Source organism: Carica papaya, chromosome 4, assembly GCF_054855325.1.
Source record: "Carica papaya isolate Zhongbai chromosome 4, ASM5485532v1, whole genome shotgun sequence".
NCBI classification, from domain to species: Eukaryota; Viridiplantae; Streptophyta; class Magnoliopsida; order Brassicales; family Caricaceae; genus Carica; species Carica papaya.
The window spans coordinates 12,735,313-12,749,710 of NC_142312.1; the positions used below are offsets into that span (position 1 = coordinate 12,735,313).

General features: G+C 32.7%; 1 protein-coding gene across 2 annotated transcripts; it reads left to right on the top strand.

Annotated features, from left to right (window-relative positions):
* Nucleotides 1–5,157: 5,157 nt before the first annotated feature.
* Nucleotides 5,158–9,815, top strand: LOC110809434 (Transmembrane amino acid transporter family protein). 2 transcript variants are annotated; one of them, XM_088217867.1, is made up of 7 exons: nt 5,160–5,429; nt 5,516–5,746; nt 6,659–6,756; nt 7,507–7,693; nt 8,200–8,330; nt 8,647–8,883; nt 9,122–9,815. In XM_088217867.1, exons 1-7 carry the CDS (start codon nt 5,357–5,359, stop codon nt 9,509–9,511), a joined length of 1,347 nt encoding a protein of 448 aa, XP_088073993.1. In that variant the 5' UTR covers nt 5,160–5,356; the 3' UTR covers nt 9,512–9,815. The 2 variants fall into 2 exon arrangements, with proteins under 2 accessions (XP_088073994.1, XP_088073993.1); XM_088217868.1 differs by lacking the exon at nt 8,647–8,883 and having other exon boundaries at nt 5,158–5,429.
* Nucleotides 9,816–14,398: the final 4,583 nt, after the last annotated feature.

Here is a 14,398-nt window from a genome sequence, read left to right on the forward strand (position 1 = left end):
CCTAGTTTGTATCAATTTTGGAATTAACCTCATGCTCATAGGTTGCATTGTGCTGAACAGTTTGGATTGATTTCATATGGAGATTGGCATAGTAGTTTGGAGTGAATATGTTCATCCTCGGACCAAGTTCTGCTAGTAAGAATATAAACTCATATATATATATCATATACTCAAACAAGATTGAAAAAGAAAATTATTTATTTGCTATCTACCTCATAAATAAAATTTTATTTATTCCTGTCACTCGCGGTATGTATCATCTTTTTATTTTTTATTTTATAAAAAATTATATTTAAATAAATAATTAAAAAAGATTAATAGTTAATCAAAATAAATATTTAAGTAATATTCAAACATAATATACTAAATAATAAACATAAAATATCATTATAAATATACAATATTAAATATATTTTTAATTAAAACTGATTATTTTGAGTATAATTAAAAATAAATATAAAATTTTATTAATAATACATAGTAGGCGAGATACACTATTAAATCTGTACTTGATTCATACATATTTTGAGTTTAAAACTTTTTACTCACATTTGTTTCATACTTCTTTAATTACGAGGTTTTATCCATCTTATCTAAGGATGGGTTGGTGTGAATTGGCAAATAAATCGCCCATCTTTGATTTTATATTCAAAATTTAAACTTTATGTTCAAAATTTTTTACATCTGTTTCACAGCATGCACCAAAGCTCAAAGTTTACACTTATTTTTTTTTTTTTATAATATAAACATCTAATCGAGAGTATAGATTTCAAGATCTACAATGAACTCAAAGTTTAGGCAAAATTGATACCTAGTTTAGAGTTAACCTTGAATTTCATATTGGTTTTTAAATTCAAATTATTTGCTTAGTTTTTTTATAAGATTAACTCATAAATTAATTTCATTTTCTTTTGTATAGTTTATAATTTTAACTCGCGTGAGTACGAATATGATACAATTTAAATTTTTGAGACAAGAAGCATAAATATTATGCAGTTTAAGCATGTATAATAGTGAGCACGTTTTTGCTTTACAAATAATACCTAAATTTTTTGTTGATCGAACAAAATCTCCATTCAACTTGATTACTATTAACTCAACTTAGTTGACTTCTTTTAGACATTTCATTTATGGGCGTTGAATGAGATTAGCTTGAAGAAGACTTTCCAACGTGCATGAGAAATCTGAGTTAGAAAATGGATATTAATTAAATATAGATAAGCTTGACAAACACAATTTAGGTGCTTGATAAATTAGAATTAGAACACACCACTGAAGTTTAATAACCACATTGTTCCTTCTTCAATAGTTTCTTTAAGAAAAAAAAAAACAATTTGAATACTCTAATAACTTGATTTCAAATCAAAGCTTGAAGTTGGATGAAAAATTGAAAAAAAATCTTTAGAGCTTTCATGCTTGAGATGATATAAGTCCCATGTTAAGTGCAACATCCAACCTCTAAATTAAATGAAGGAATATGTAAACATTTAATAAATTAGAATTGAGATTTAAATGAAAGAATTTTATTAATTTTGGGAGTTTTAATCAATTTTAAGGACTTAAATGAAAACAAGTAAGAAAAACGGGAGTGAAAGTATAAATAAGTTGAAGTGGAATGGGGCAAAAAGAAATAAGGAACAGACAGTCATGATCGAACTGTCTGAAGAGATCAAATGACTAAGATTTAATGGAGAACGGACAGCTGAGATCGAGTCAGGGAGATCCAACGATTGGGCGAATGGGTATAAAAAGGAAAAAAATTAGGATTTCTCTTTATTTATGAGAGTAGCTGAAAAAAAGAGAGAGAGAAGGAGAGAGGAGCCGATCGGGGAGAGAGAAGGAAGAAGTTTGTCGCAGGGGGGAGGGAGGGGGAGTCGAGAGGAGAAAGAAAAAGAGGAAAAGAAGAGGGAGGCCAGAGAAGGAGGAGAGGAAGGAGAAAAAAAGAGTGGTCGAGCGGGAGAGGGAAGGAAGAGCTTAGCATGGTTGCCTCAAGGGAAGAAAAAAAGGAAGAGGAGAGAGAGACAGAGGCGGGAGAGTGGTGGAAGCTGAACCGAAAAAAAGGAGGAAGAGAAAATGACCTGAGACGTCGTGTGACGATGGAGACCGAGGCACGCGAGGTAAAGGTTCGTCCTTTTCGTCTTTTCTTTCTCTATTTTCCTTTCAATTTTTTTTTCTATTTTATATTAATCGATTTTTTGGGTGTGAAAATCATCATTCCAATCGTAAGCAAGCAAGGGAGCTGTGGGGTGATCGAAAGAAAATTATCAGGAGCCAAACTGAGGCCGAATCGCCCCATGTCGGAAAGGTAAAGCATTTTTTTTGTGTTTTTGAAGGCTGTTGAGCGGTGGGGGAGTGTTGGTCAGGTTGGCCGCGCGAGTTCGGCCTGGCCACCCACCCGTGTAGGAATCGAGGAGCCTTCATCGGGAGTGGGAAACTGGCCCGCCAATGGAAGCCAAGGGGCCTTCTTCGGGAATGAAGACTGGATTCACCCTTTTGGGATTCCGATTCACCGTTCGAAAAATTGAAAAATCTTCCTCAAGTACAAGAATCCGATCTGCCGAACGGGAAGCCGAAAGACCTTCCCTACGTACAGATCTCGATGTTTTCGGGATCTTCCGTCGGGTTATCATTAAAATACCTAAATTCAATTAAATTAGTTTTGTTTAGTAATTAAATTATATTAATTAATTTGTGTTGTATACGTACAGAAAATTAGGACGTTCAGGCAAATCCAAGAAGACTGTTGTATAGGAATGTAAGTATTTCTGATTCTAAACCTAGATTCAGATTTTGAAATTTGCATGAATTTTATTAATTTATGTGTATTTTAAAATTTGAATGGATACTGACCCGATTTTTGATGGAGAATAGAACCCGAACCTATAATCAGTGAACCTAAGCTATTAAAAATTATGAGGAGACGAAACCAGAAAACAAACTCAAAGACTGATAAATACTTGGACTGTGATGAGAAATGAATTTAAAATTTAAAAAAATTCTTAATTAAGTGAAAAGTTGAAAAAAAAATAATTTAAAGAAATAAAAATAGAAAGGAAAAAGAATAATTATAGTTGTGAAGCGATCAATTAAATAAAATTTTAGGAAAAATAAAATGAGAGTAAAATAAATAAGAAACTAGAAATGAGAAAATGTGAGTTATTAGGGTATGGATCTTGAATATCGTTTTCATTTAGTCTGAATCGAGGAAGGGAGTGTGTGTGTAGTTGAAGTTCAGCGGGAATGGTGAATCTATACGTAGATAGAGTTTGAATTCTAGTCCAGATGTGAACATGTATTTGTGAGTGTGGGTCACCTAGTAAACGTATCTATTGTGGCCATTATGAGATTCTGTGTATGTGTGCTATCCATGAGATGGAGAGATCTATTTCACCTCTCATCGATGACGACATAAACGACATCGCGCAATGAAACCTTAGAAATGGTCTTTCGGGTGTATATGTGATCTTTTATGTGTATGTGGTTATGTTTTGAGGTTAGGATTGATATTCGAGTGTATTTATGTTCTTTCGAGAGTGTGTAGATATACATTTGAGGATTGTATATGATATTCGAGAGAATTTAGAAATCCAATCAGAAATATGTGAAATGGTAAAAATAATAAATGAATTTTGCATTGAAACATCATTATTACATTTGTCTCATATTGTGTGTTTTGCATTAAATCTTATTTGGGTTGAGAGAACAGAAATACTTATTGAGTTGGTGAAATTCATTAAATTTTACTATGATATTTTTTAAAGAAGAAACAAGAGTTAGAACCGCTGCCAGACGAGTAGGACCTGAATTTCTATTTATGTATATTTTGTGCATATTCGATAAATTTTCGTTTTATTTTATTAAACTCTAAACTTTAACCTCATGTTCTGTATATATAATGACTGTATATATCACATACGATATTAAATTGTATGATAAATTTTGATATGTGTATATGTATATTTTTATGGGTTTATTGTATGAAAATAAATTGCACTTCATATCGAGTGGGGAGTATTACACTAAGAAGTGAAATACTCGTAAATGTCAGTTCCTTGAAAAATAAAGCTATCGTATAACATGCACTAAAATGATTTCATCACTTAATCCATCTTCATCTCTACTACTTCTTGCTTCTTCTTCTTATTTCGTTAGTTCACTGCAAAAACCCTCTTCCACCTTTAGTCAATTCCCATCTTTACCTATCAAGCTCATGTCGTGGCAAAGGAAAAGAGCAACGATTGTCATGGTTTTCATGTTTAGTAAAATTTAATTAAATAAATTATAAAAACAATTAATTCAAGCTTAATTTTAAATTTTAAATAATTTAAATTTGAAATCAAATAATAAATTAAATTAAATAGTTTAAAATAATTATATTAATTAATATATATTTCAAACGAACAAAAATAATACGCATTCTTATAATTCCATAATTTCTCATTTAATGAACATCTCTTTCATCATAAAATGAAGATAAGTCCCAAATGTCTCTATCACTGACACGTTATGGTTTGATTTATCTGATCATGATCATGTCATGATATCCAATCAAATTTTAACACGTTTTTTTTTGGAATTAGCATAAGAAATAATTAAAATAGAATAATAAATTGGTCAGAAATTAAACACTTTATTTTTATGGGCTTCAATGGTAACAAATAAGAAAAAACTGAATTGGCCCAAATTTTTGCCTTCCCAGACATATGAATCTCGTACCATACATAAACTAAAACGTACCTTATCCGTTAGATGTATGTATATATATTCATTGAATGTTTATATAGAAAGTGGGGGGGTAATCTTTCGTGTAATCTCTTCACCCAGCACTCGATTACGCCATGTTAACATTCTGAGTGCACTCATGCTTCTCATCTTTTTGTCCATAAAGTCTCTTTTCCCACTTTGTTTTTTAATCATATAAAAATTGAAAAAAAAAAAAAAAGAACATTATTCTTACGCCTCTGTATTTCTTTTTAATTATTTTATCTGGGAGGAGAGGTAATTTAATACCTTTTCTCAAATCTAAAAACCTTATTTTCTCAAAATTATTAAAAGCCTTGCATCTATTAATTATTTTATTATGTATACATTTTTTTTTTTATTTTTTTTTTAATATATATATATATATATATATCCAAAACTCTAACTCTGAGTTATATTTTAAAAAAAAAAACAATAGGATAATACCCAAATTGGAATCATATTTTCCACAACACTATTTATTAAGTCGTCTACGATAAACAAACAAGTGGTTAATGGCATGACAAGGCGGCTAGGTGCGCCAAAACCTTCCTGGTTTTGATGCCTCCAACAACAATTCCCTCTTTGGCCTTTATTTAATCTCTGTCAACCATCAATGGCTCAACCTCCAAAGTCCGACGCCGACACCGACGCCGATGCCGGAGCTGTGTTTGTCCTCCAGTCAAAAGGTGAAAGAAAGGACTCTTGATAATTTATTTTTGTTAGAAAAAGGAAAATTTTATTTTATCAATCGTATATGTTTTTTGGTTGGTAGGAAAATGGTGGCATGCAGGGTTTCATCTGACGACGGCGATAGTTGGACCCACAATACTGACGCTGCCGTATGCATTCAGAGGATTAGGATGGGGATTAGGGTTCTTTTGCTTAACGACGATGGGTGCTGTTACCTTCTATTCTTACTATCTCATGTCGAAAGTGCTGGACCACTGCGAGAAGGCTGGACGCCGCCATATCAGATTCCGTGAACTGGCCGCCGATGTTTTAGGTAACTCGGAAAACGATAACAATCTTTTCTTATTTTTTGTTTCTCTCACTGTGTTTCGGAAAAATTAAAGAGGACATCAAAAGAAATCTTTCTTGGGTTTTCTCTAAATGCGCAAATCGCGGATCGATGATGGGTTTAAATTTGTCCGGTTGACTTTTTGGGGGATCGGAATTGGATGAATTGTAAGAATTTGAACACGTGTTGATATTTCGGGTTGTGACCGGGTCTAAAAGGATCCACACCCGACTGAACATAATGGAAGAAATGGAATTCCACTCAACCGTCTTTCTAAAAGTTTTCATATAGAAATAAAGATTTCATTTTATGACGGAGTTTTTTCGGTGTTACCAACTTTTTTAACTGTTAACTGTTTTTAAGTTTCGTCGGACAAAATTAAGTTACATATAACGTCTAACCGATTTTCAATTAAATTGTAGTTTGCTTTTAAAATATTCTTTCATCAACTGCGCCGTGTATTGAGTATATATTTTATATGGAGGGAATGTAAGCTCGTATTATTTAATCCCACTTTGAGAAAATTGAACAACAAAATCTTGTTTCTTTTGCATTTAAAATTTTAAAGATGCGCTGAGAAGCTCATGTTGAATTTTCAAACAACTTACTCGTTATGGGGTCCATGCATGTGGACTGGGAATATTGCCTTTCACCGCTACTAGCATATATATATATACACACACACACACACACTTTGACTATGTAATATTCTTTTACCACTGAAACCCTCAGTGCACGTGTGTGTATACACACACACACACACACAAACGCGTATATAATAAGTGAGATTAAAGAATCATAAATAATTATGTATATGTATTGTTAATTTTAATAAAATTTATGAATTTATATTGAAAAATTAAATTCTTAAAGTGTATGATTTTTGATTTATTGCAGGGTCGGGGTGGATGTTCTATTTTGTGATATTTATTCAAACAGCTATCAACACGGGGGTTGGAATAGGAGCAATTTTGCTCGCAGGTCAATGTCTCGAGGTATTTATTTATGATTTATTTATCTTCAATACATATATATATATAACCATTTAAATGATGACAAAGTCCTTTTCTAGTTTGGTGGGGTGGTGGATTGGACCACTGTTATATTTATATTTGTTTCACAATCAGCATGTAGTATAGATTTTTATTTTTATTTTTTTAATTTAAAAAAAGTAAGAAGACAGTTTTGTTCCATGACAAGTCTGTAGCTAGTAGTCCTTATTAGTAGTATCTTCACATTCGTCAAAGAACTAGTAGATTCTTATTTTCAATACCCAAATTAAGTAGATGATTAATTTCTGTTCTTCAGAAAAAAACAGACTCATCAAATCATGAGCTTTTAGTGTTTTATGTTTGGGATAATTTAGACTACTACTTTATTATGGTGGTGAAATAGAATTGTTTATATCTTTAGCAAATTCAACTTTTGTTATACATACATACACACATATAGTGAAACTTCATATAATTTTGAAATATGTTTCTTCACATAAATTTTGTTTGTTAGTGTATTTTAATATTTATATTTATACTAAATTTATTCTTTATTTTTTTTTATTTATAAAAAACAAATAACAATCAAATTATATTCATATCTAATGATTTATTATTTAATAAATGACTAAAAAATAATTCACCGATATAATTTTAATATTTCTTACTTTATACATAAACAAAACATTCAAAATCGTATTTAGTTTACCTTTTTTTTTTTTTTTTTTTTTTTTTTTTTCATTGACTCAACAGATCATGTATTCCAATCTTGCTCCCAATGGCTCCTTGAAACTATATGAATTTATAGCAATGGTAACAGTGGTAATGATATTTTTGTCTCAACTTCCAACCTTTCACTCCCTGAGGCACATCAATTTAGCTTCTTTACTTCTCAGTTTGGGCTATACTTTCTTGGTGGTCGGTGCTTGTATTAATGCAGGTACCCTCAATATCTCTTACATCTATTACATCGATGGTAATTAAGTTTGAATTGAATCATAATTTAAAATGATTGTTTATATATTAATAAAATTATATTTGCAAAATTCATGTTTAGTTTAATCAAGAGAGAATGTTAATTATGTTAGAATGACAAAAAAAAATTAATGTTACGTGAAGTTTTATATGAAATTGGAACAATGAATGTCATACTCGTGCAATTTTTAGAATATATATTGTCCTAATTCCGCTTCAACTTAATATTTATCATTCTTAAATATAATTTAATGAATAAGCCTAGATTTGCAAATGAATTATATATATCAATTTTGGATTTGTCCGAAACATAATTTGTGAGGGAGTTCTTGATGTTTAAGAGAATTCTAAATGAAGTCGCTTTTAAATTTAAATAATTATTAATATTATCCAAGTTAGTTAATGTTTAAAATGCTTTTCCCACATAAATTAGTAATAATTAATATTTAAAACACTTAACTTGTCATGTAGGTCTCTCCAAAAATGCTCCATCCAGGGACTATTCCTTAGAGCATTCTAGTTCAGCAAGGGCTTTTAGTGCATTCACTTCTATCTCTATAATAGCTGCCATTTTTGGAAATGGGATACTACCTGAAATACAGGTAATTAATTTTGACTCTTATAATAAACATACACATTTATTGCTAAATAATTTTCTCTTTTAATTTATTGTCTCTAAGATTCTTTACAGCTAGAAACATCATCTTCAATGCTACTCCTTACGTAATTGATTAATATGTAATGGAAAATTGTTAAAGATGGATGTTTGTGTGAAGTTAGCACCAATGAGATTATGCAAAAAAAAAAAGAAAAAAAAGAAAAATTCAGCAATTAAACAAATAAGTTGAGCTATAACCCGTCTTGTTTGATCCTGATTGAACTTCTTCTTCTTCCTTTTCTTTTTTTGCATTAACTTAGGCGACTCTGGCTCCACCTGCTACTGGGAAGATGTTTAAAGGCCTTGTCATGTGTTATACTGTAATCTTCTTTACTTTCTACTCAGCTGCAATTTCTGGGTACTGGGTGTTTGGAAGCAAATCTAATTCCAATATTCTCAAGAGTCTAATACCTGATGATGGACCCTCTTTGGCTCCCACAGTCGTTCTAGGTCTAGCTGTTGTCTTTGTTCTCCTTCAACTCTTTGCTATTGGCCTGGTAAATCTCCTTTCTATATGTAGACTTCTCATTCAAATATGAACCCATAACTTGTAGTGATATAATATACATATATCAGTTTTTTTTTTTTTTTTTCCAAATATTCAACATTGATTACATCCCTTTGGAAAAGTAGAGATTTTCAAGGAATAGCCGCTGTTTGATCTCTTGTTTTTCTCAATTTGAAAACCTAAATTTTCACGTTGCATTGAGGTAATTATTCTCTAATACAACACAGGTTTATTCTCAAGTAGCTTATGAGATCATGGAAAAGAAATCAGCTGATGTGAAGCAAGGGATGTTCTCTAAAAGGAACCTAATCCCGAGGATAATTCTGCGAAGCGTTTACATGATATTTTGCGGGTTTATGGCAGCAATGCTTCCGTTCTTTGGAGACATAAATGGCATAGTAGGAGCTATTGGATTCATCCCTCTGGACTTCATCCTCCCCATGCTACTTTATAACATGACCTACAAGCCTCCAAAATCCTCCCCCACTTACTTCATCAACATCTCTATCATTGTTGTGTTTACAGGAGCAGGACTTATGGGTGCATTTTCTTCCGTAAGGAAATTGGTTCTTGATGCCAACAAGTTCAAGCTCTTTAGCAGCAATGTTGTTGATTAAGGTGTCTCTTTAGGCCGAAGCAAGCAGACAATCATTAAACATCACACGTAAATCTCACAGGTTTATGGTGGACATATATATATGTGCAATAGGTTTCAATAATTGAAGATAACTAATTTGGCAATTGGAGATTTGGAAAAGTGGTATAAAAGGAAGACCCTCAAGAGGATTTAGTGCAAGAAAAATGAGGGTCATGCATGATGGTTATAGTCAATATCGGTTGTATAGTTGAGAGCCATGAAGTTGTAATATTTTTACATAAGTTTGAGATCAAATGTATAAGCTAATATCAAAATGCTCACAATTTTGTTTTTATATTAAATTTCATCATGCACTTCTGATTATATAATTAAGATAAGATAATGGTTTATTTTTTAATTAGTAACAATCTAAAGTTAATAAAAAAATACAAAGGAAGGAAGCCATTTAGTATATTGTGGTAGTTTATGGAGTATATTAATAGAATTAAGCGTACAATGCAATTTCATATAAGCGTAAAGAAGTACAAGATTTTTTTGGTACTAACAAAAACATCCTTGAAAATGTTAATTCTAAATGGGCCTCGTATAATTGAAATATATATATACGTGCATGTACATACTTAGATGTCTCCATACATATGCTTCAGCTTCCATTCATAAAATTTATTGATACATGCACTCCTATTAAAGATTTCTATTTATCTTATTAAAGGAATCCCTGTAGCAAAAGAAGTTGCAGAACAGTTGAACAAAAATTATAGATTTCTATTTATACTATTAAAGGAATCTAGAAACTAAAAAACTCCACTAGTTCTGTGAGAGTCAAAGAGATGGTAGACAAAAGACTAGTTCATTTGCTGATTGACACTGGCAGCAGCCACAACTTCTTGAACTCGGATTTGGCTAAGGCATTAACATGTAAAATGGTAATCACAAAACTGAAGTTGATTGAAGTAGCAAGTCTGACACAATAGAATTCAATAAATGATGTAAAGACTTCAAGTGGAGCGTGAAGGGGAAAGCTTATCAAGCAAATCTTTTCTTGGTTCTATGGGAGGAGTTGAAGTTGTACTTTCAATACAATGACTGAACTTACTGGATGACATTGTTTCAAATTTTAAGCACCTAATGATGATGTCCAAGAGAGATGATCGACGGATTAAACTGGAAGGAGCAAGTGAGATAGGGTTGAAATAAGTCTCTCAAGCTCGAATGATGAAATTAATGAGGAAACAACCAATGTAGCCCCTGAATTAAATATCCCTGGATTTCAGCAGCAATTCAAAAGAAAATCTAACAACAATTAAGCCGATACTAGACCAAGTTTCTTATGTATTTGAAACTCATACTGCTCTACTTCCAAATAGAAGCCATGATCATCATATACAGCTCATGGATCCATACAAAATAGTAAATGTAAGACCTTATAAGCATTCAAAGGAGGAGGAAGATATTACAGAAAGGATGGTGGATAAATTAATGGACACTGAAGTTATAAAAGAAAGACAAAGCCCTTTTTCTTCACTAATCGTTTTGGTGAAAAAGATAAATGGTAGATGGCGAATGTATATCTATTAGTGAGAGCTTAATAAGTGGATTGTGAAAGACAAATTCCCAATTCTGATAATTGAGAAGCTATTGGATGAATTAAAAGGTCATTCATATTCTCAAAGTTAGATTTGCTTTGGTTAACACAAGATACGCATGACAAAGAAGGACATACAAAAGACAACATTCTGCATCAATAAGGGAAACTACAAGTTCTTGGTGATGCACTTCGGAGCTCACCAATTCCCTTTCAACCTTTTTAGCACTTATGAATAATGTGCTTAAGTCTTTCATTGTAAAATTTGTAATTGTATTTTTTGATGATATAATCGTCTACAATTTCAATATTCTTGAGCGTACTAACCTCTTTGTAGATTTTTAATCAATAAACTATCACAATTTTTTGCTGTAATTTTAGAGCGAGAGTTTAGAGAGAGAGAGGGTAATAGTATGTGTATTCGGAGTTTTCTGTTTTCTTATTTCTCTTAAACTGCAGAAATTTTTGGGAGGAAGGAACTATCATTTATTGATTGATTTTAAGTGGTATTTAAACACAGAATTAAATTAGAGTCCTACTCAAAAAATATAATTCGAATTCTAACAAAAACCAAACTCTAAACACATAATTTTAAAAACAATCCTAAACCGCATATATGTCAATTTTCTATGTGTATTCTGCCACCTCTCTGTTCGTAACTTTATTTCAAATAGATTTCTATTATAAATGAAATCCTTACGTCAAATACTCCTCCTTAAGGATTTTATTCATCCCCAACATTTTCCTTAGTTCTTCAAATTTGCCTTTCGGCAAGGACTTGGTAAAAATGTCTGCTGCTTGATCTTCTGTTGCACAGTGTACTAGGCTTACTTCTTTCTCCTTTTTTGCTTCCCTTATAGCGTGGAACTTAACCTTTATATGCTTAGTTTTTCCATGCAACACCAGATTTTTTACAATGGTGATTGCTGATTTATTGTCGATGTAAAGGATCGTAGGTTTAGTGGAAAGCATCTGTAAATCATCTAATATTTTCCTTAACCATTAAGCTTGATTTACTGCTCCTGTTGCTGCTGTGTATTCAGCTTCGGCGGATGACTGTGCAACAATTTTTTGCTTCTTTGACGACCATGAAAACGCACTAGAACCAAGTGAAAAAACATACCCCGATGTGCTTTTAGGATCCTCCACACATCCTGCCTAGTCACTGTCCGTGTATCCTAGAAGCTCTCCTTCTGTGTGAGCTTGAAAATGGATTCCCAGATCAGTGGTTCCTTTTACATATCTTAGGATATGTTTAACTGCTGTCATGTGTGATTGTCTTGGTGAATTCATAAACTGAGATAGCAGGCTGGTTGCATAAGTTAGATCTGGTCGAGTGGCAGTTAGGTAGAGTAAGCTGCCAATTTTACTCCTGAACTCTTTCTTCTTCACCCTTTCTTTTTCTTCAGCTTTTGATAGTTTAATATGTGGTATGAGAGGGGTAGATACGGCTTTGCAATTTTTAAGCTTGAATTTTTTGAGCAATTCCCTCACATACTTCTTTTGTGATATAAAGATCCCTTTCTCATATTGCGATCTCCATTCCCAGAAAATAGGTTGCTCTCCCAAGGTTTGACATCTTAAATTCCTGCTCTAGTTGTGTTCTGAGTTCCTCCATTCTTTGTTCATCATTTCCAGTGATGAGAATATCATCAACATACAGTGATATGATGACCATTTTTCCATCCTTTAGGTGTTTGACATATAGGGTTGCTTCATTCTTACTTCTTTTAAACCCACAGTGTAGCATGTATGCATCAATTTTGCCATACCATGCTCTGGGAGCTTGCTTCAAACCATACAGTGCTTTATGTAATTTATACACACAATCAACCATCTCTTCTACTTCAAATCCTCGATTGTTGGACAAATATATCCTATTCCAATTCACCATTTAAAAAGGCAGATTTTACATCAAGGTGCAATACATGCCAACCTCTTTGTGCTGCCACAGCAAGCAGAAACCTTATCGTTTCATGTCTTGCTACTGGGGTAAATATCTCCCCAAAATCCACTCCCGGCAATTGAGCATAACCTTTCACTACCAGGTGTGCTTTGTACTTATTGATTGAGTCGTCTGGGTTCATTTTGAGCCGGAAGATCCATTTAACTCTGATTGCATTTTTACTTTTTGGTTTGGGAACCAGAGACCAAGTGGCATTTTTCTTGATCATGTTCAATTCTTCTTCCATAGCTTTTCTCCAAACCTCATGTTGAGTAGCTTCTTCAAAAGTTGTTGGCTCTGCAACAGCAATGTTGCGTTGATCATAGATGTCATATAAGCTTTTTGTCCTTTTATTTGGTGATTTTTCTAACTCTTGATTATTCATTTCTTCATTTTCTTATTGAGCTTGTTTTGAAGTAGAACTTATATTATCAGGGATTATCTTTTCATCTTTCCAATCCCAATGAGATGCTTCATCAATTACCATATCCCTTCTGGTCATAACCTTTTTAGTCTTTGGATTGAAGATCCTGTATCCTTTTGTTTCTGTATTATAACCCAAAAAGATACAAATTTCTGTTTTATCATCCAGCTTCTTCCTTTTCTCTTATGCTACATAACAGTAGCAGATGGAACCAAACACTCGTAGATGCCTTGTAGCCGGCTTCCTTCTACTCCAACATTCATATGAGGTCTTTCCCTCAACAGCCCGAGAGGGAAGTCGGTTTAACAGGTATACAGAAGTGTTTATGGCTTCACACTAAAATTGCAGAGGCAGCTATTTATCCTTGAGTAAGCTTCTTGCCATCTCAACTATAGTTCTGTTCTTTCTTTTTGATACTCCATTTTGCTGTGGAGAGCAGGGGGCTGTAAGCTGTTGTTTTATGCCTTTTTTAATACAGAAATCCTTGAACTCCAGACCATTATCTGACCTCAAACACTTCAGCTTCATTCCACTTTCTGCTTCTCTTTCAGCTTTGAACTCCTTGAATTTTTGTAGAGCTTCATTCTTTATTTTTATAAAATAGATCCGTGTCATTCTGGAGTGATCATCAATAAATAGGATGAAATACCTATTATTTCTTAGTGACTCTGTGCTCATAGGACCACAGATGTCTGTGTGGATCAATTCAAGCTTGGTATTTGCTCTCCAGGAAGACTTTGAAGGGAACAGTTGTCTGTGCATCTTCCCAATTTGGCAGATTTAGTTTTCTCCTATGATTTCAGAGAGATCTAAACTCAATTTTAATGAGTTCATCTTCTTGAGGGCTTCAAGATGCACATATCCAAATCTTCGATGCCATAGAATGATGTCGTTTTGAGTAGTGCACCTTAGTTTTTCTTTAGCTCCTTGTAGCTTCAAGGTGAAGCTTCTG